The sequence below is a fragment of the Phascolarctos cinereus genome, unplaced genomic scaffold (assembly GCF_003287225.1).
Source record: "Phascolarctos cinereus isolate Bilbo 61053 unplaced genomic scaffold, phaCin_HiC Scaffold_5;HRSCAF=322, whole genome shotgun sequence".
NCBI lineage: Eukaryota > Metazoa > Chordata > Mammalia > Diprotodontia > Phascolarctidae > Phascolarctos > Phascolarctos cinereus.
The window spans coordinates 244,543,956-244,563,710 of record NW_027555958.1 but is presented as its reverse complement, the minus strand read 5'-3'; the positions used below and the strand labels follow the sequence as shown (position 1 = coordinate 244,563,710).

General features: G+C 45.0%; 1 protein-coding gene across 1 annotated transcript in view; it reads left to right on the top strand.

The window, feature by feature from the left end:
• ITPR3 (inositol 1,4,5-trisphosphate receptor type 3) overlaps nt 1–19,755 on the top strand; it is a 133,080-nt gene that overhangs the window by 8,652 nt on the left and 104,673 nt on the right. The window contains exon 2 of the mRNA XM_020999390.2: nt 16,112–16,182. Coding sequence (XP_020855049.1) covers nt 16,112–16,182 — 71 coding nt within the window. The remainder of the gene's footprint in view (nt 1–16,111; nt 16,183–19,755) is intronic.

The window sequence follows — 19,755 nt, the reverse complement described above, 5'->3', positions numbered from 1 at the left end:
GTGATGTAAATATTATTTTTTTCCCACTCCCTTATTATTTATCATCTCCATTTTAGGGATAAGGTAAACTGAGGCTCAGAAAGGAAATGACGTTCAAGGACTAACAGCTAGTTAGTGGAAGTAGCAGAGGCAGGATTTAGACCCTGGTGTTCTGACTTCAGATTCATTACTTTCCCCACAATAATGACATGTTTCTGCAAATGAGAAAGCCTGTATGTATGTGAAAGGAATTTCAATGCACTAGAGATGACACAGTGTATACAGTTCTGGCCCTGGAGTCAAAGACCTGGGTTCAAATGTGGCCTTTAGCTGTGTGACCCTGGGCAAGTCACTTAACCTCTGTCTTCCTCAGCTTCTTCCAACATAAAATGGGGATTATAATAGAATGAGATCTTCTAGTCCTGTTCTTCCTTGGAGTTCCTTGTTTGTCACTGACGCCTGCGTCTACGACTGTGTTTAATTGCCGGTCGAGTATGAGAGAGATAAAGAGATATACGCGGGCCAGGTGGGTAGCAAGTTTAGAACAAGCTCCGTTTATTGATCTGAGGGTTAGGGTTTTATACCCCATTTGTGGGAACAGGAACCCAGAGTGGAAAAGGCAAAGTATCAACAATAATTTTTCTTACGGGAATGGTAACTAGGGAGAGTCCCCCCTGGGTCGTCTCCTCGCTTCCCAGTTATCTTTCAAGGTCCTTCTGTTCTCAAGGGAAAGACAGAGCAAGGGAGGGCTTGGAGAGCCTACCTTCTGACTTAGGTGGCCCTCAGACTAAGGACAGGCTGCAGGTAAAACCCGGCGTGGCCTACATCCTCAGAACCGTCAGTGCAAGCCCTCTACACTTGTTGACTATATGCCCACACCTGCTGGGCACCTCTCATGGCCCTTAGTGTGAGACTGATTTTTAATTCTTGTTTGGTTTTTTTTTTTTAAGCCAATTAAGTGTCAAGTGTTTGGTCTGAGGCTGGATTTGAACTCAGGTCCTCCTGACTTCAGAGCCGGTGCTCTATCCACTGCACCGCCTAGCTAGCCCTGATTTTTAATTCTTTAGAGACAGTCGTATTCTATGTATCGCTGCTAGTATGGATTGGGGCAGCCTGGGCTATCTCTCTCTAGGGAAGCCCTCAGGGTAGGCAGTGCTCTTGGAAAGGAGAAGAAATAGGTGAGATGGTCTTGGTTGTCTCTGTCCCATCTCCTACTCTTCTTCCTCTTTCTCCGCACCTCTCCTCCTTTCCCCTCCATTCCTATCCCCACTTCCCCTCTGGCCCGACTGCCTGAGTGTGGGGCTGGCTTAGATCAGCTGAGGGCTTCGGGGGAATCTCTTCAAAATGCTACACATAAATATCAACTCATTATTATCGCTGTTGTTATTGTTTTTTTATTATTGTTTTATTTTCCCAAGTAAGTCCCTAGGCTTCCTTTCCAGCACATTTATGGTGTGATATTCTCCCCACCACAGCTAAGAGGCAGCGGTAGTACAGCAGAAAGGGTACTAGATCTGGAGCCAGAAGAGGAAAAGTCCTGGGTTCAAATGCTGTCTCTGCTGCTTTCTGTCCATGTGATCTTGGGTAAATCATTTAACCTGTCAGAACCTTGGTTCTCTCAGCGGTAAAACAAGGGGTGGTGGTCTAAATGACCTCCAAGGCCCTTTCCAGCTCTCAGTCTGTGTGACCCCTTGAGGGGAAGGGATACAGGGCTCCTCACTCTCTCCCACAGCCTCAGTAGTTGTTTGTGGATTTCATTTTATGTATAAGTTGGGGGTAGGAGTATCCCCATTCTGTATGGAGAAGCAAGGACACTTTATTGGGGGATTAAGAGAAAATAGAGGAAGTGCCAGGCCTCTGACGTGACTGCAGCACACGAAGGGTTAACTGTCATGTTGAGAAAGCATGAATGGGGTGGGGCAGGTGTGGAGGAGCCAATGGGAGAAATCAGGAATTTCATTATTAAACCCTGTAGGGGGCTGCCCTCTGCCCCTTGGCCCCTAGGATTGATTCTTCTCATAGGTGTTACAGTCTGAGCTCTCTGGATCCCTTGACCTTGTCCTGGGCCCAGATGTCTTCAGCCAAACCACGTTGATGGATTTACCTGGCCTGTGGATTATAATTGGAAATGCCTAGGTTGGCAGACGCAACTTGTGGCCGGTTGAACTTTGGGCCCCTCTTTTCCTTTGCCTGGAATAAGGAATTCCAGGGGTCCTTCTTCCCAGCCTCTTAGGTAATGTTTTATGACTGACTGGCTTGGGGGGCAATTTTCATCTTTAATTCATCAAGGATTGAGTCTCTGTTGTGCCCAACACCTTGCTAGGTGTGTTGGGAAGTAAAGACTACTACTTGGAAACAATTAAAGAACAACTGTCTAATTAATAACTCACTTACAAAGGGCTTTTATGGGTAGCAGTGGATAGAGCTCCAGGCCTGGGGTCAGGAAGACTCCTCTTCCTGAATTCAAATCAAACCTCAGACACTTACTAGCTGTGTGACCTTAGACAAGTCACTTCCCCTTGTTTGCCTCAGTTTCCTCATCTGTAAAATGATCTGGGGAAGGAAATGGCAAACCCCTCCGGTGTCTTTGCCAAGAAAACGCCAACTGGAGTCACAGAGACCCGGACGTGACTGAAAAACCGCCACCACCACTATTACGACAATGTAGGGCTTTTAAGATTTACAAAAGGACTTTCCTCATGAACACCCTATCAAATACATAGTAGAAGTCTTCTTATCCCCATATGGCAGATGATGTTCAGAGAGGCTGAGTCTGTGGTCACACGAATACATGTAGGAGCCATGACTCTAATCTGGATTTATTACTGCAAGACCAGTGTTCTTAAGCCAGACTGTGTTATGTAGTTCAGACTATAGGTAAGGAATGTAGGGAGATCAGTTAAGAGCTGGAATCATTAGGAAAGGCTTCATGGAGAAGATGGAGCTCTAGATGGACCATGGAGTCATGGGATTTGGAAGGACAGAAGGAAAGGAAAGGTTTCCCAGGGAGGACTTTGTTTTTTTCTGAGTGGGATATCACAAATGAGGAGTGAACATATTCTGTTCATAAGGCAGGCCAGGACCTGAGTGGATCCAGGATATATCACGCTGAAGGTAAGGTCACCCACATAGCCAGTGCCACGGCTGTGGAATCAAGGTCCTTTGATTCCAAGCTTGATGTTGCTGCCTTCTCTACGGAGTGGGTGTTGGGGAATAGTGGTCATCCATGCAGGGTCATGTCAGGTGGTGGACAGGCCCTGACAGCCAGGCAGAAGGGTGTAGTCCTGCTGTATCAGGCGGCAGAGAGTCACCCGAGGATTTTTGTGCTAGGGCGTGCTGGGATGAAAGTAGTGTTTTAGGAAGATTAATATGAGGGTGGTGTATAGGAGGCAGTCACCTGGGGCAAACAAATACAAATGTGGGGCCGAGTCAGCACAGCAGTTGTCTGCCCCTGACTCTGGCACCTGCTAATTTGGTTAGCAAATTCCTTTCTCTATCTGTTCATCCATTCTCTATCTTGCCCCCTGTCGATCCCTTTCTCCTCTGCGGAATGGGAGTCTAGATTCAGAGCCTGCATGGAGAAAGTAGAAAGGGCCGAAGATGACAGAAAGTTCACAGTACCAGGGAAAGGGCAGACAGGCTCAGGACCTCATGTCCATGTCCTGGAAGGCAAGTGGAATCTTATAGGAGGAGGCCAAGCCCTGGCCTGAGGGGGCTGGTCAGGGCTGCACTGATATAAGCCTCCAGCTGTGTTTCTTACCTCTTTGGGCCTTGGGTTTTATATCTATAAAATGGGAGCAGCAGCTAGGTCCCCATCCTAGGATCATGGAGGAACTGGAAAGAGTGAAAGGCTTAGGGATATAGTCAGGGTTAAGGTTAAGGTTAGGGTGTCAGTGGGGATTTTGGTTAGGTTTGTGATTCATATTGAGGGGATTGAGGTTGGGGTTAGGTGCAGGGGAAACAGAAAAAACAATAATCCTGCTCTTAAGGAAGAGAGCAAGTATTTATTAAGAACCTACTGGGTGCTAGGAACTGTTAACTCATTTGATCTTCACAACAACTCTGGGAGGTAGGTACTAGTATTATCCTCATTTTACAGTTGAGGAAATTGAAGTAATCAGGGGTTAAGTGACTTGACCAGGGTCAAGCTAGTAAGTGTCTGAGGCAGAATTTGAGCTTGGGTCTTCCTGAATCCAGGGCCACCTAGCCACCTCAGAGGGAGCTTACAACCTAATGGGAGGGAGTCATATGTACACAGGTAACTTTGATACAAGGCAGTATATGTTAAGTGCAAAGGAGAAGTCCATAGAAAGGCCTGGGAGAGGTCACCTGTGTCAGGAAAAGTTTCATAGAGAAGGTGGGACCTAAGCTAAACACTTGAAGGAAAAGAGGGGTTTCTATAGGGCGTGGAAGTTTTACCGGAAGCACACAGTGTGGCCAGTCTAATCACAATCATTTGGGCTGGCACAGCTTTAAAAGGGTACCCGCTCCACCCTCTCTAGGCCTGGGGTGGGTGGGAGGGAGAGGGAAGAAAAAAAAGAAATTTATATAATAACTTTATTATATATTTAAAAAGAATAGCAAGTAGTACATGATAGATTTATAGTTTTGTGTGTAGTCTTTTTTTTTTATTATACTTTATTATGGAAAAGCTTATTTTATCCCATAAATGAAAAATGAAAAAAAAAAAAGGAAAAAAAAAGGGTACCTACCCCTCTTCCCACTGCTCTTCCAGCCCTGTTTGAGCAGGCTTGGTTGAGGATCATATTAGTGCCAATACTTAGGGGATAATAATGACTTTCATTTATATAGAGTCAATGTTTATAAAATCTTGGCTTCCCTGAAGATGGGGGGATCTTGTGGAGGGAGGGACCCACAAGTGCTCCCAGGCCTTGATTTTGCTGATACCATACCCTCCTGTGTTGCAATCCCAAGGCTGCTGAACCCAGAACGCCTACCCTCATTTACAGTCCATTTTGGTGTCCAAGACAATCCCCTCAAGCCTTCTCCCTTGCCTGTTGTGAAGGCTAATTTTGCCTGTATGTGAACCTAAGCTGTTCTAGTATGCTCTGCCATGTACTTGATTTGTGCCCTTGGGGCAGGTCACTTCCTTGCCTTGTGCCTCAGTTTCTTCATCTGTAAAAATAGCAGGTTCAAGTGGATAGGTTTGCTTCCATCCATTTTTGAAATTTTATTTTAACCAGTCTAAGCCTGATCTTTGCTAAGCCAAGTGTTTGATTTCAGCTGCCTCTGGTGTCCTTGAAAAGACCTCAGAAATGACTGTGTTTGGCTCTAGCCATTATTTCCCCTCATCCTCCCCAATCCAGGCTGACTTTTTTTCCCCCTTACTAAGACCTGAGCACCTTTTGAGGACTTCCACTAAGTTCTGGTTTCAACACTTGGGGAATTTTATAGTTCTTGCCGTTTTTGTTGCCTCCCCCAATTTTTTTCTTTCCTTAAATTAAGATTTTATTAATGACTTTTGTATATGTGTCACAATCATTTTAATATATACTGCACCCTTTTCAGGGGTCCTTTCTTTTGAAAAATTAAGGCAAAGAAATTGACATAGTCATCACATCTGAAAATGTGGACAACATTCTGCACCCATAGTCCCCCACATTTCTGAGGAAAGGAGGGAGGTTCATTTCCTAATCTCTTCTCCCAGATCAAGATTGCTCATAAGAGTTATGCAATGCTTGGCTTATCTTTCTGTGTTCTTTTGGTTTCATTATGTAGTCAGTTTGCATGTTAATAAGATCATAGATTGATATCTATCTGTGATCATAAATCTGTGGTTTAGAGCTAGAAAAGACTTTAGAGGCCATCAAGTGTTCTCCCCTCCCCTTCATTTTACAGATGGGAAAACTGAGGCCCAGAGAGCAGAAGTAATTAGCCCAGGATCACAGATTTAGGGGTTGTTCGAGGCAGCATTTGGTTTCAGGGCTTTCTGAGTCCAAGTCCAATGAACTGGTTCATCTAGCTACCTCACTTAACTGCCTGCTTTCTGTGTTCTTTACTCCATATTAATCCATGCACACAAGTCTTCCTGTGTTTCTCTGAATTCTTTGTGTTCATTGTTTTTCATGGCACAATAATATCCCATTATAGGTACCAAAATTTGTTTTGCCATTCATCTGCTTAAGTTTCCAGTTCTTTACTTCCACAAAAAAATGGAGCTAAGAGTATTTTGTTATATGGGGTCTTTCTTACTTCCTCCTCATGTTTTCTACCTTTGTCACTAGACTCCTCAGTGAGTGGTCATGGGGTCCTTAGCATAAGAGCTCCAAAGACAGGAATCCCACAGCCTCCCTCTACATTTTAAAAAATTTAGCTTATTTTTATTCAATTAACAAAAATCTATTTTCTCCTCTTCCCATGTTCTTTCTATTGGGAAAAAAAAGAAAAGAAAAAGGTGACCCCTTTAAAAAATTAATTAATTAATTATTTTTCCGTTTTTAGCATTCATTTCCACAAGATTTTGAGTTCCAAATTTTCTCCCCATCTCGCCCCTCCCTCCACCCCAAAACAGTGTGCATTCCAAATACCCCTTCCACTAATCTACCCTCCCTTCTATCACCATCCCCCCTTCTCTTATCCCCTTCCCTTTCTATTTTCCTGTAGGGCAGGATAGATTTCTGTACCCCGTTGCCTGTATAAAAGATGACTCTTGTAACAAATATGCAGAGCTAAGCTAAACAAATTACCTCATTGACTATCTGAAAAAAAGAAAATCTCATTTTGCCCCCTGAATCCATCACTTCCTTGTTAGGAAGTGTGTAGTTTGCTTGATCATCAATCATGTGCAATTGTGGTTGGTCATTATGTTGAACAGAGTTTGTAAGTCTTTCAAAGTTGTTTTTCTCTATAATGTTATTATTACATAAATTGCTCTCTTGGTTCTACTTACTTTACTTTGCATTAATTCATTCAGGTCTTTGTAGGTTTCTCTGAAATAGTCTCTTAGTTTTTTGTGTTGTTTTTGTTTTTAGCAGCACAATAGAATTCTGTTGCATTCATACACCCTATTTTGTTTACCCATTTCCCACATGATGGATATTCCCTTAGTTTCCAATTTTTTGCCACCATTAAGAAAGGTATTATAAACATTTGTGTACATATGGCATTTCTTCCTTCTTTGATCCTCCGTTTCCTTTTATATTGTCCTGACATCTCCTTCAACCAAGAGGGCTCTTCATTGTGTCTAGCCTTCCTACTGTAGCTCTATTCTGTTTCAGACTGAGATGAGGAAGGTAACAATGAAACCCCCAATCCCACCCCTTAATGGGAATTCCCAGTGATGATCTTCAACATTCAGCCCCCAGAGTACTTCCGGTCTTGGGAGTTTTTCTTCCTTATCTAATCTCCCCACTGCCCTACCCTACTTCTGCCTTCATTGCTTCCTTAGGGGAAATCTCAAAGTCCACATTGGGCAGAGCAGGTCTAACTTCCATGAGATGGTGATTGCTGGAAACTATTCAAGGCTTTGGGAATATAAATGCTACCTTTTTTTTTTTCTTCCTGAGTTAAGGTCTTGAGTCCTTTCCACAAGACAGAATAAGGCAGGACCAGCTTTCACTTGTCCAGCCCTACCTTATCCTATATCTGGCAACATCTTGAACCCCTCTCTAGAGGCAGCTAGGAAGTACATTGGATAGAGGGCTAGGCCTGGAGTCAAGAAGACCTGAGTTCAAACCTAGGTACAGACATTTACTAGCTATATGACCTTGGGCAAGTCACTTAACATCTGTCTGCCTCAGTTTCCTTAACTGTAAGTGGGGTTAATAATCACACCTCCCTCCCAGAGTTGTTGCGAGGATTAAATGAGATAGTTTTTGTAAAGGGCTTAGCATAGTGCCTGGCACATAATAGGGGCTTAATAAATGCTTGTTCCCACCTTCTCCTTTTGTCTTCCTATCTGCCAATTCATCAAACATTTATTAAGGGCCTACTATGTTCAGAGCACAAGACTGGCTGAGAAACAGATCTTGCCCTTTGGGAGCTCATAGTCTAGTAGGACACAAATAGCTATAACATAACATAGAATGTAAGTGTGTAAGTCACATGCAAGTCATGTGTTTTCTAAAGTCTGAGGAGCAAAAGGTTATTTTCTACTGGGAGAAAAGACTATCAGGGAAGTCTTCATGGAAGAGGTGGCATTTGAGCTGAGTTTTGATTTCAGCAGCCCATAATAGAGGTAGAACATTCAGGGTGTAGTGAGGCTGTGAGAGACAGGAGAATGCAGGTGTGGGCTAGGATACCATACACAGTCCAGTTCAGTGGAACAGATTCTGTTCTGTAGGGGCTGTGGTGGGAGGTAAGGCTGGACAGGGAGGGTGATTTCAGGGCCTTGAATGTCAGGCTGAAGATTTTGGAAGTGATAAAGAATCCCTGAAGCTAATGTAAGTGAAATAACAGTGGGTCTGGAGGCAGAAGACCTGTTTTCAAAACCTGGTTCTGCTGTTACCTGAGTCTTAGTGGGCAAAATTAACCTTTCTGGATCTCAGTTCCTTTCTCTATAAAATGGGCAAGTTAAATTAGTCATTCTTCAAGGTGCTGTCCAGCTTCAGATCCTCTGATGCTATGGTTCAATACCATGGGAGATCAGAGGAGAGAAAGATCACAGTAGGCTAGAGTAGTCAGTGAAAAAGGAGAAAGCCTCAGAGGGGAAAGGGCTTAAGCTGGATTTTGGGTAATGGATAGAATTTAGAGAAGAGGGAAGAGCATTCGAAGGGGAAGAGGAGCAGCAATGCTGAAGAAGTAGAAATGAACCTCGTGTATGGACTGGGCAGAAAAAAGACCAGGCTGGTTGGAGCGGAAGATTTGTCCAGGAGAGTTATGGCAGATGGAGAGGTGGGTTGGGGCCCCTCGTCAAGAATAGTTGCATAAACCCAAGTGGACAAGAAATAGGAGGAATAGGGAGATCTATGGGTAATGTGGTATTGTGGGGAGAGCCTTGGATTTGGACCTCGGTTCAAATGTTCTGCTGTGGTACCTTCTATCTCGGTGATGTATCTCTCCCTTCCCCTAAGTTTACCCAGAGCCTATGGCGAGGGCTATGAGGCAGCTGATGGTGTTGCCCTAAACTCTCATGAGGTAACGTGAGCAGATGCTGAATTTTTTTGAGGGGGTGGCCTGCGTGAATAGAGTTCTGATTACAGGGCCAGGTGTGTGGATGCTTATGGACACCTGTGGCCTATGTTAGTTTAAAAACACAGATGCTTTTCTTCTCTCTCCCAAGGGTGAAGGCTGGAGTGAATTCCCGCCAAAGACATAAACTCAATATTAAGAAGGGGTGATGAAATTGCTTAGGGGAAGGGAGTAGAAACAACTCCTGTCAATCCCCTGAAGTCCTACTATGACTTTGGATGGGACTGTGATTATTAACCCTCTTCACTTGTCAAAGACTTATCTTTTAAAAACCAATTTAGATGCTGCCATGGCCAAGCAGCCTTCCCTAAGTTTCTTGCATTAGTAATGATCTTCCCCCTTGAGCCTCTTGGCCTCTCTGAGGTACTTGTCACATATCATTTTGTATTCTAATTAATTGTGGATGTGTTTTGAAATTTAGGGGCAGCTAGGTGGGGCAGTGGATAGAGCACCTGTCCTGGAGTCAGGAGGACCTGAGTTCAAATCCAGCATCAGACCAAACACTTGACACTTACTAGCTGTGTGACCCTGGACAAGTCACTTAACCCCAATTGCCTTAAAAAAATAAATTTAGAATGCCCATATTGGAAGAGTCCTTAAAGGTCATCTTGTCCAACCCCCTCGTTTTTTTTTTTGGTTTTTTAAACAATTGGGGTTAAGTGACTTGCTCAGGGTCATGCAGCTAGTAAGTGTCAAGTGTTTGGTCTGAGGTCAGATTTGAACTTAGGTCCTCCTGACTTCAGGGCCAGTGCTCTATCCACTGCGCCACCTAGCTGCCCCTCAACCCGCTCATTTAACAATAGAGGAAATTGAGACTCAGGGAGGCTAAGATGTCAGAGGCTGGATTTGAAACCAGATCCTCTGACTCCAGATGGAGTAGTGGTGCAGTATATAGAGTGCTGGCCCCGGAGTCAGGAAGACGTGAGTTCAAATTTGGCCTCAGACACATACTAGTTGTGTGACCCTGGGCAGGTCACTTAATCCTGTTTGCCGTCTCTCGTCTGTCAGGTGAGCTGGAGAAGGAAATGGCAAACCACACCAGTATCTTTGCCAAGAAAACCCCAAAGTGGGGTCACAAAGAGTCAGTCGCGTCTTAAAAGAAGCCCTCTGACTCCAGAGCCAGTGTGCTTTCCCCTGTACTGTGTACCTTGCACCATGATGACAGAGGGGGAAAGTTTGGATTTTCTCTAGTGCCTGGCATAGTTTTAGTACATAATAGACATCAAACAAATATTTGTTTAATTAGTTAATTAATCGATGAGAGATTTGAGGCGTTAAAGGATTATAGAGTCAGAACAGACCTCAGAAGCCATCAGATTCAACAGTCTCATTTTACAGGTGGGGAAACGGAGGACTAGAGCGATGTAGTCATTTACTCAAAAGTAACACAGGTAGTAAGTGATAAAGGTGGGGTTTTAACCTAGATTCTCTGAATCCAGAGGCAGTGTTTTTTCCACCATACCACACTCCTCCAAGAAGAAGACTTGTACTGGGAATGACTTCTCCATCTTGGGTAGCCTTTAGGCTGGGAGTCTGATAAACCTCTTTGTAGGAGAGGAGATGAGTGTGTCATGGTGGCATTCAAAAGGAAAAGGGCTTGTGAAACAATTTGCTCCTTCTTCTTCACTTGCCATCTGCCTCCAGGGCCTCTTGGGAACCCTGTATCTATCCTCGAACTAGGAAGGACTACAAGGTTGGCAGCTGGGCAGGTCAGGGCTGCTTTGCTCTCCTCCCTGGGCGGTGGCAGCGGTAGCAGTATCATACCTGGCAAGTCACTTAACCCTGTTTGCCTCAGCTTCCTCATCTGTAAACTGAGCTGGAGAAGGAAATGGAAAACCACTCTAGTAGCAGCAGCAGCAGCAGCAGCAGCAGCAGCAGCAGCAGCAGCAGCAGAGCAGCAGCAGTAGCAATAGTAGTAGCAGTATCATTGCAGCAGTAGCCGCTGAGGCTGCTGAACTGAATTTCACTTGGAGGAGGAAGCCCTGGTCAAGGGGCAGCAGCGTCTTTCCTGCACCACTGCCCACCTTCTAGAAGTGTGATGTTTCTCATTATTGGTGTGCTGGTGCAGAAGGTTAGAGAAAGTTTGGTGATAAGCGGTTCATGGGTGTGTGCATGTGGTGGTGGTAGTGGAGGGGAGATAGAAGAATTCATTGACCACTGCTGCCCAGGCCTTGGGTAGGGAGGAAAAGGGATATCTTCTAGGGCAATTTCTATTCTGACCTCTCACCCCTTGGGCATCCTGGGATCCTAAGACATTCTTACTTTGTACCTCTACTTCTTAGGATCTGATCTCTCCTCCCTCTTCTAGATTTACCTGTCTTGTATGCCATCCCCTCTGGGCCTTACTCTGTGCTTGGTAAGAGACTGATCTTCTAAAGTGATTTCTGGTAAAGTAATTTCTGCTAATCTCTTAGGGACTGATAATGGCTTGATGGGTTACTCCTCTCCGATGGTAAATGTTGGGCCCCAGCCTGGAGAAAGGAGTAAATATGTAGGAATTCCAGGTGCTGTGGCTGGCTGGGTGTGAGGATATTTTTAGGAAAAGAGCATCTTCAGGGAGGCCTCTTAAATCACACCGTGAAGATGGCTGTTACAGTCTGCTGACCTTGCCTGGAGATTATGTTTTGAAATCCAGATACAGCTTGGTCTTCAGGCATCTGTTGGACCTACTGCCCTCCTCTTCACCTATATTTCATCAATTCCTTTCCTTATAACTCATTCCCCTGTAAACAGCAAAAACTGACCCCTTGTCCCTCACAGGCAGCTGCCTAGCTTATCTCTCTCATCCGTTGTTCACAGGGGGAAAAACATTGGATTTGAACTCAGAGGATTTTGTTTTGAATCCTGGATCTTTTAGTTACCAGCTGTGTAACCTTGGGCAGGTCATGGGCTGTCTCTAAGCCTCAGTTTCCTCATCTGTAAATTGAGAAGATTGGATTAGATCAGAAGTTTTTAGCTTTTTTTGTGTGTCGTGGACCCCTCACAGTCTAGTGAAGCGTATGGTTATTGTTGTTGTTATTTTCAGTTGTGTCAGACTCTTCGTGACCCCTTTGGGGTTTTCTTGACAAAGATACTGGAGTGGTTTGCCGTTTTCTTCTCCAGCTCATTTTGCAGATGAGGAAACCGAGGCAAATGGGATTAAGTGACTGGTCCAGGGTCACATAGCTAGTAAGTGTCTGAGGCCAGATTTGAACTCAGGAAGATGAGTTTTCCTGACTCAAAGCCTAGCACTATCCATTGCACCACCTGGCTGCCCCACCCTGAAGCTTATAGACTCCTTGTCAGACTAATGTTTTTTAAAGGCATAAAATAAAGGAGCTAAGATTACAAAGGAATCTAATTATATTGAAATGCAATTGTGTGTGTATTTAAAATTCATGAACCCCAAGTTAAAAACTCCTGGATTAAATGATCTTTAAGACCCCTTCCAACTCTAGCTCCAAAGATCCTTCCCTCCCTTCTTGGCCGTTCTTTATCATCCTCCTTCTAAACCCTACTCAAAAGCGGTCTTCTAGGAGCATTCCTCCTTGCTAGAAATAACAACCTGAGCTGTCTCCTCTCTTTTGTATGTTACTTCTTAAGCTTTGTAAACCCTTTCTATCTTTGTGTGTCTCAGACTGGGGATCTGAGGGGAGTTGGTAGGTTCCCCGATCTCTCAGATTAGACTGGGAACTCTCTGAGGGCAGGCATGATGGGGGAATCCTGAGAGAGGAGCAACCTTGAATCTGAATTCCCTTAAAGATCCTAGCCCGCAGGATATATTCAAGACAAAGAGGTGACAGCTTTACATCATTGTCCATCATTTCTTCTATCCTTTTATTTGTCCTTGCTACTGTGTCAACTTGGGCAAATCACCTCTTCGGGTTACCTCAGTTTTCCCTTCCATAGACGACTTCTAAATGCCTTTTTGGTTTGTTGGTTTGTTTTTTCGGGCTAGGCAATGGGGTTAAGTGACTTGCCCAGGGTCACACAGCTGGTAAGTGTCAAGTGTCCGAGGCCCGATTTGAACTCAGCTCCTCCTGACTCCAGGCCCAGTGCTCTATCCACTGCACCACCTAGCTGCCTAAATGCCTTTTTTTAGGGCATTTAGGGAAGGAAGATATTGTTCAATGAATGAATGAAAAAAAGTATTTATTAAGTGCTTATTATTTTCAATAATAATTGTGTTAAGTACTTGGGGATACATTCCCTGTGACATCATGGATTCAGAAGCTAGAAAGAGCCTTAGAGACTATCTAGTCCAGGGGTTGGGACTAGATGTGGCCCTCTAGGTCCTCAAGTCTGGCCGTTTGACTGAATTCAAACTTCACAAAACAGATCCCCAATAAAAGGATTTGTTCTGTAAAACTTGGACTCAGTCAAAAGGCCGCTGCCAAGGATCTAGAAGGCCCCATGATTCTAGTCCAACCTCACTATTTTAAATATGAGGAAACTGAGGCCCAGAGAGTTTAAGACACTTATCCAGCATCATACTGGTAGTAAGTGAGGGAGGCATGATTTGAACCCAGATCCTCTAGGCCCAGAAGGCAATGACCTTTCCAATATACCACAGTGCTTTTATTAAGGGTTCTTATTTATAGTCATAAGACCATATAATGTCAGAGCTGGAAAGGACTTTAGGAATCATTCAGTCCAGTCTCCTTATTCTGTAGATGGAGGAAGTGAGGTCCAAAGAGGAAGATCTTGTTTGTCTCTTGGGGGTTGTGGGAGAGCCAGCCAGATAGCCAGCCAGTTGGATGGATAGAAGGATAGGTAGAGACACTCAGACAGATCTTGGTCCTGGGCCTGGCCTGGCCTCGCTCTGTGCCCAGAATAGGTACATCCATAGAGTAAAACATACTATCAGTAGGTAGCCATTACCGCAGCCCCCCAGACAGCAACAGTCTCTCTTCTTTGAGGGCTTCCTCTATCTATGCCCAACCTGGGGGCAAAATTATGTTTATCACATGTGTTTTATATGTATAATCCATCATGTATAGGTCCAGTATGTGCTGGGGCCCTTTCTATCTGAGAGTGTCTCTGTTCTCCTCAAAAATTGAGGGATCACCCTTTGCAGTATTGGAAGCTGTTCAGGAGCCTATGAAGTCATAGGGTTCAGGGCATGAATGCCAATCTGGGGTGTTAGAGCTGTGAAGTCCCCCAAGGAAAATTGGATTTCCTCCATTTTATTTTCACTTAGCACTGCCCCCACCCTGACCCTAACCTTCCCTCTGTCCTGAACCCTAATCCTGAGTTTTAATTGTCTCCTGCTATGGTATCTCCTTCTCTCTGGGAAGGGATGGGGGAGAGCGATCTCAGTTCCTTTAAGGTATTTGGGACCTAATGAGTGATTCTTCCCCTGAGATGTTCACTTTTTAAAGAAGAATCTGGAGAAAGCAGTACTTCTCTGGAATGGATGAAACCCTGATAGAGATACTTCAGACATCCTGAAGGAGTTCCTATGTTTGTGTCTGAGTACGTTGATGGGAATTTTCAGGCATCCCTCATAGCCTACTACAGCTACACTAGGGGTTGGTGTGGGGGAAGGGAGTCTATGGTGGGACAAGAAATGGGGGAGGGGCAGCTTTCTCTTTGCTGACATAGATAGGATCATAGATCTTGAGCTGGAAGGGGCCTTAAAGGCCATTCTACAGATGAAGAAACTGAGGCTTACAAAGAGTAAATGAATTGGCCAGGGTTGTACACTCAGCGGCATAGGCAGGATTCAGATATATGTCTTTAGTCTAAATCTATCTGTAACAATCGTGCTTCCTTCTTCATAAGTCTTTCCTGATCTCCCTACCTCGCTCCAAGCCAGAAGGAATTTGAGGAGGTCTTAAGAAGTGTCATAGTTGGACGACTACTATGGAAGTGTTTTGCATGACTACACATGTATAACCTATATTGAGTTGCTTGCCTTTTCAATGAGGGTGGGTGGGGAGGGAGGAAGGGAGAAAATTTGGAACTCAAAGTTTTAAAAACACGTTTTAAAAAAAATGTTTTCACATGCAACTGGGAAATAAGAAATACAGGAAATGGGGTACAGAAGTCTATCCTGCTCTACAGGAAAATAGAAGGGGAAGGGGATAAGAGAAGGGAGGGGGGAGAGATAGAAGAGAAGGCAGACCAGGGGAAGGGGTATTCAGAATGCATGCCATCTTGGGGTGGGGGGAGGGGTGAGAAATTTGGAACTCAAAAACTTGTGGAAGTGAATATTGAAAACTAAAAATAAATAAATTTATATTAAAAAAATAAAAAAAAAAAGAAGTGTCGTAGTTGGAAATTGAGAAGATGCTCATCATCTGGGGTATGGCTGAATAAGTTGTGGTACATAATTGTGGTGGAATACTGCTGTGCTATAAGAAATGATGAGCAGGTTGATTTTAGAAAGACATAGAATAGAAGGACTTGCATGAAATAATGCAGAGGGAAATGAGGAGACCCATGAGAAAGTTGTACACAATATAGCAGCAGTGTTGTTCAAAGAGCAACTGTGAATGACTAAGCTATTCTGAGTATTATGAATATTCACATCAACTACAAAGGATTTAGGAAGGAAAATTCTATCTAGCTCTAGAGAAAGAACTGCTATGTGGAAGTTATGTATTATATGGTTACACATACACTCACACGTTGGCCTTCTCTAATGCAGGGCTGGGAAGAAGGGAGGGAGGGAGACCACTAGAATTCAAAATTAACAACAACAAAAAAGAAGCAGTATAGTATAGTAGAAACTGTTGGTTTTGAAGTCAGAGAACTCAGACAGCCTCCCTCTGTCACTACATGTGTGACCTTGGGCAAGTCACAACCTCTCTGGGCTTCAGTTTCTTTATTTGTTAAGGAAAGGGCCTCTGAGGCCCCTTCCACCTATGATCCAATCTATGATCCTCTGATGTTACTCGATGTTGAGCCCCCCACAGTGCTATGTACATGCAGCTGGAGGCACTCAGTAAAGTGTTAGTTGGGTTGAATTTGTTGCTGACGGGGCTGCTCTGTTTCACAGGCTGGTGGATGACCGCTGCGTGGTGGAGCCAGCTGCTGGTGATCTGGAAAACCCACCAAAGAAGTTCCGAGGTGAGCCTTTCAGACAGCCTACCCTGAACAGCAAGCAGTAGGATAAGCAGTAGGGAGAGGGGGAGGGCTCCGTGGGGCATCCGTCTTGGTCTCTGCTTCTAATTTGCCGTCATAGAAAGAAGCTTATCGCTAGAGCTTCCCTCCGTTGTCACATCCCTCCATTGGCTCAGATCGGGTTCCTGGTTAGGACTCTTCGTGACCCTTTCTTTCCTCTGCATCAGAAATACTCATCTTCATGAGGTCAGATCTGGCCTCAGGCACGTCCTTGTGCCCCAGGGCAAGTCATTTAATCCTGTTTGCCTCAGTTTCCTCATCTGTGAAATGGGCTCAAGAGGGAAATAGCAAACCACTCCAGTATCTTTGCCAAGAAAACCTCACGTGGGGTAAGGAAGAATTGGACACAACCGAAACGACAACTGAAACACAACTGAACAACAACAACAAGAACAAGAAGGGTGGGGAGGGGCTGTCCGTAATCTGGGAGAGGAGACAGTGGGGGTGGCAGGGAGCGTAGCAAATCAGCCAGCCTTGGAAATCAGGAACCAATGGTTTGCATCATGACCTGGCCACCACATGGAGGAGTATCTCTCAACCTTTTCTAGTATGAAGATCCCTTTTTAGCATCAAAAAATTTCACAGACCACTGCCCTACCTCAGGATACACCCAGGGTTGTAGTTGTACTAGAATTGATTGAGAAAATATGTGACTGCATATGGATCCCTTAATTTTGGGGTTAAGTAACTTGCCTAGGATCACACAGCTAGTAGGTGTCAAGTGTCTGATCTGAGACTAGATTTGAACTCAAGTCCTCCCAACTTGAGCCGTGCTCTATCTACTGCACCACCTAGCTGCCCCAAACCCAGTGTCAGCCCTCAGGGATCTCATCTTCTTTTTCTTTTTCTTTTTTTGGTGAGGCAGGTGGGGTTAAGTGACTTGCTCAGAGTCACGCAGTTAGTGAGTGTTATGTGTCTGAGGCTGCATTTGAACTCAGGTCTTCCTGACTGCAGGACTGATGCTCTATCCACTGCGCTACCTAGCTTCCCCTGGATCCCTTAATTATTAAGGGGTGGGGAACCCTCGGCCTCAAGGCCACCCAGGCCCTTTAGGCCATTGAGTGTGGCCAGTAAGAGGGCCATACTTGAGGACCTAGAGGGCCGCATGTGGCCTTGAGGCCGAGGGTTCCTCCCCGCTGCCTTAATACTAAGAATCAAAAGGCCTGCTCTCCAGAGCCCGGAGTCCCTGGGCCACAAGTTAGCATGTAGGACCAACCTCTGCTTACTCCACTAGTGACTTTACTCCCTCTCCCAGCTTTTCTTGCAGTTCCTTACCTGTAGCCTTGTCCCCTGAGCTAGAACCTTATCCCTCTGGGCCTCTCCCCACTCCCCCCCAGCCAAAGTTTCATGTTACGTATTGTCTTCTCCATCAGAATGTAAGCTCTTACATGGGGCAACTAGGTGGTGCAGTGGGTAGAGCACCGGCCCTGAAGTCAGGAGGATCTGAGTTCAAATGCGGCCTCAGACCAAACACTTGACACTTACCAGCTGTGTGACCTTGGGCAAGTCACTTAACCCCAATTGCCTTAAAAAAAAAAAAAGGTCAGCTCTTTGAGGGTAGGGATGCTTGTTTATATTTGTATCTCCAGTGCTTAGCTCGGTACCGGGCACATAAGAGCTTATCATATGCTGCTCCTTTTCTGTCTCTGTCTTTCTGTATCTATTTCTGTCTCTGTCTCACTGTCTCTCTAATAGCTAAAGGTTAAAGGTTTTCTGAGCACTTTTACACATATCATCTCATTCATCCCTGGAAACAATTCCATCACCACTCCCAGCCCCCTCCCCCTCCGCAGAGGTCCTACTCTACTGTTGGGAAATTTCTGATTTAGAGGATCACCTCAGGCAAGTCATTTCCCCTCTCTGGGCCTTAATTCCCCACTTGGTAAGCCCTGCCCTGCTTACCTCAGTGGGATGTTGTGACATGCAAAGAAGATCATGTGCCTGAGAATGCTTTACACGTTCAAGGTGTCATCCTCATTATCATTTTCTGTGACTGGGGATGGAACAGAGACACAGACAGACAGATCCGTGGTGTGATGGGTGGGGCCATGTGGGGTGGGGTAGGGGTGCAGGCAGGAACACGCCAGTGTTTCTTGCCACCATGCTATTCCTGCCCACGCTGGCTGCTCAGGGAGAGATTAGCCTAGAATTGTTCTCCCAAGGGATTCTGGGAGATATGCAGATTTTAAGGAAATCCTGATCCCATTCCCAGCCATTTTTCCCCCAGCCAAGTTGGAAGGTGGGGTATGGTGTTAGTAGGGACAGTGCCTCCTGGATTCTGCTGCCAAATGGCCTAAGACTCAAAGGGTCAGCAGGAAGGGAAAGATGGAAGTCATCCCTTTCCCTATCTCACACCTGATTCTTTGGTCCCTGTGCCCAGGTGTTTCTAAGGGGATCCAACTGCTTTCCCAGATGTTCCACCCACTGCCATAGAATTGTGGGGCGAGGGAAAGAACACTTGGGTGTATAGGCTTGATGGTATATAGGGCATCTCCCTGAGGACCTTATTCTTTGAGAATGATTATCTAGACAGAGCTTTTCTCCAGAAGGACCCAGGGAGGTGAGTGGCCCAATTCCCTTCATGTTCTGGCTGGCAGGTCTAAATGACCCCACCTAGAAAAACTGCCTGTTCGGCTCAAAATTGAAGGAAGTTTGTATTCAGGCTTTACTGTGTTTGCAGATCCAATTGACCTTTCTCTCATGATGGACCCCAAAGGTACAAGAACAAAAGAGACATTAGGATGCCTTTCCAGAACCTACTCTTGCCATGGCCTAGACTCCCATTTGGGTTGGCAGATCTAAGGCTATGGGTTTCATTTAGAGCTAGAGGGATTTAGATTAGACAGTGCTAGCAAGGACTTGCAAATAGAATTCCAGCAGAATGTCTTGGGATTTCCTTCCCTAGACTTCTGGCAGGATCATGAGAAGGCCTTTCCTACAGGGAGGAGTCCCCTTGGGAATTTGGGATTCTTTCTAGGGTTTTCCTCTTTGGGCCCTGCTGATAGTGTGGAATATGGGAATATGGAGGGTGTGTGTGTGTGTGTGTGTGTGTGTGTGTGTGACAGAGAGAGACAGATAGATGGATAGAGACAAAGACAGAGAGAGAACCAGAGAGAAAGAGAAAGAAGTGGGATTGCAGAAAGACACATAGAGAGGAGATAGGTGAGGTGGGTGGTACAGAAAGACAGATACAAAATGACCAAGAGGAAGAAAAAGAGAATGAGTAAGATTGAAGACAGGATGGTAAGTCAGAGAGAGGCATATGGAGACACAGAGAGAGACAGACAGAGAGAATGACTGAAAGAGAGAAAGGGGACAGGAGAAAGTGACAGAATACAAATGAACAAGTGGGGAGAGAGGAGGAGGAAGGAAGGAAGGAAGGAAGGAAGGAAGGAAGGAAGGAAGGAAGGAAGAAGAAAGAAAGAAAGAAAGAAAGAAAGAAAGAAAGAAAGAAAGAAAGAAAGAAAGAAAGGAAAGAAGAAAGGAAGAAAGAAAGAAAAAGAAAGGTGTTTGTCTTTC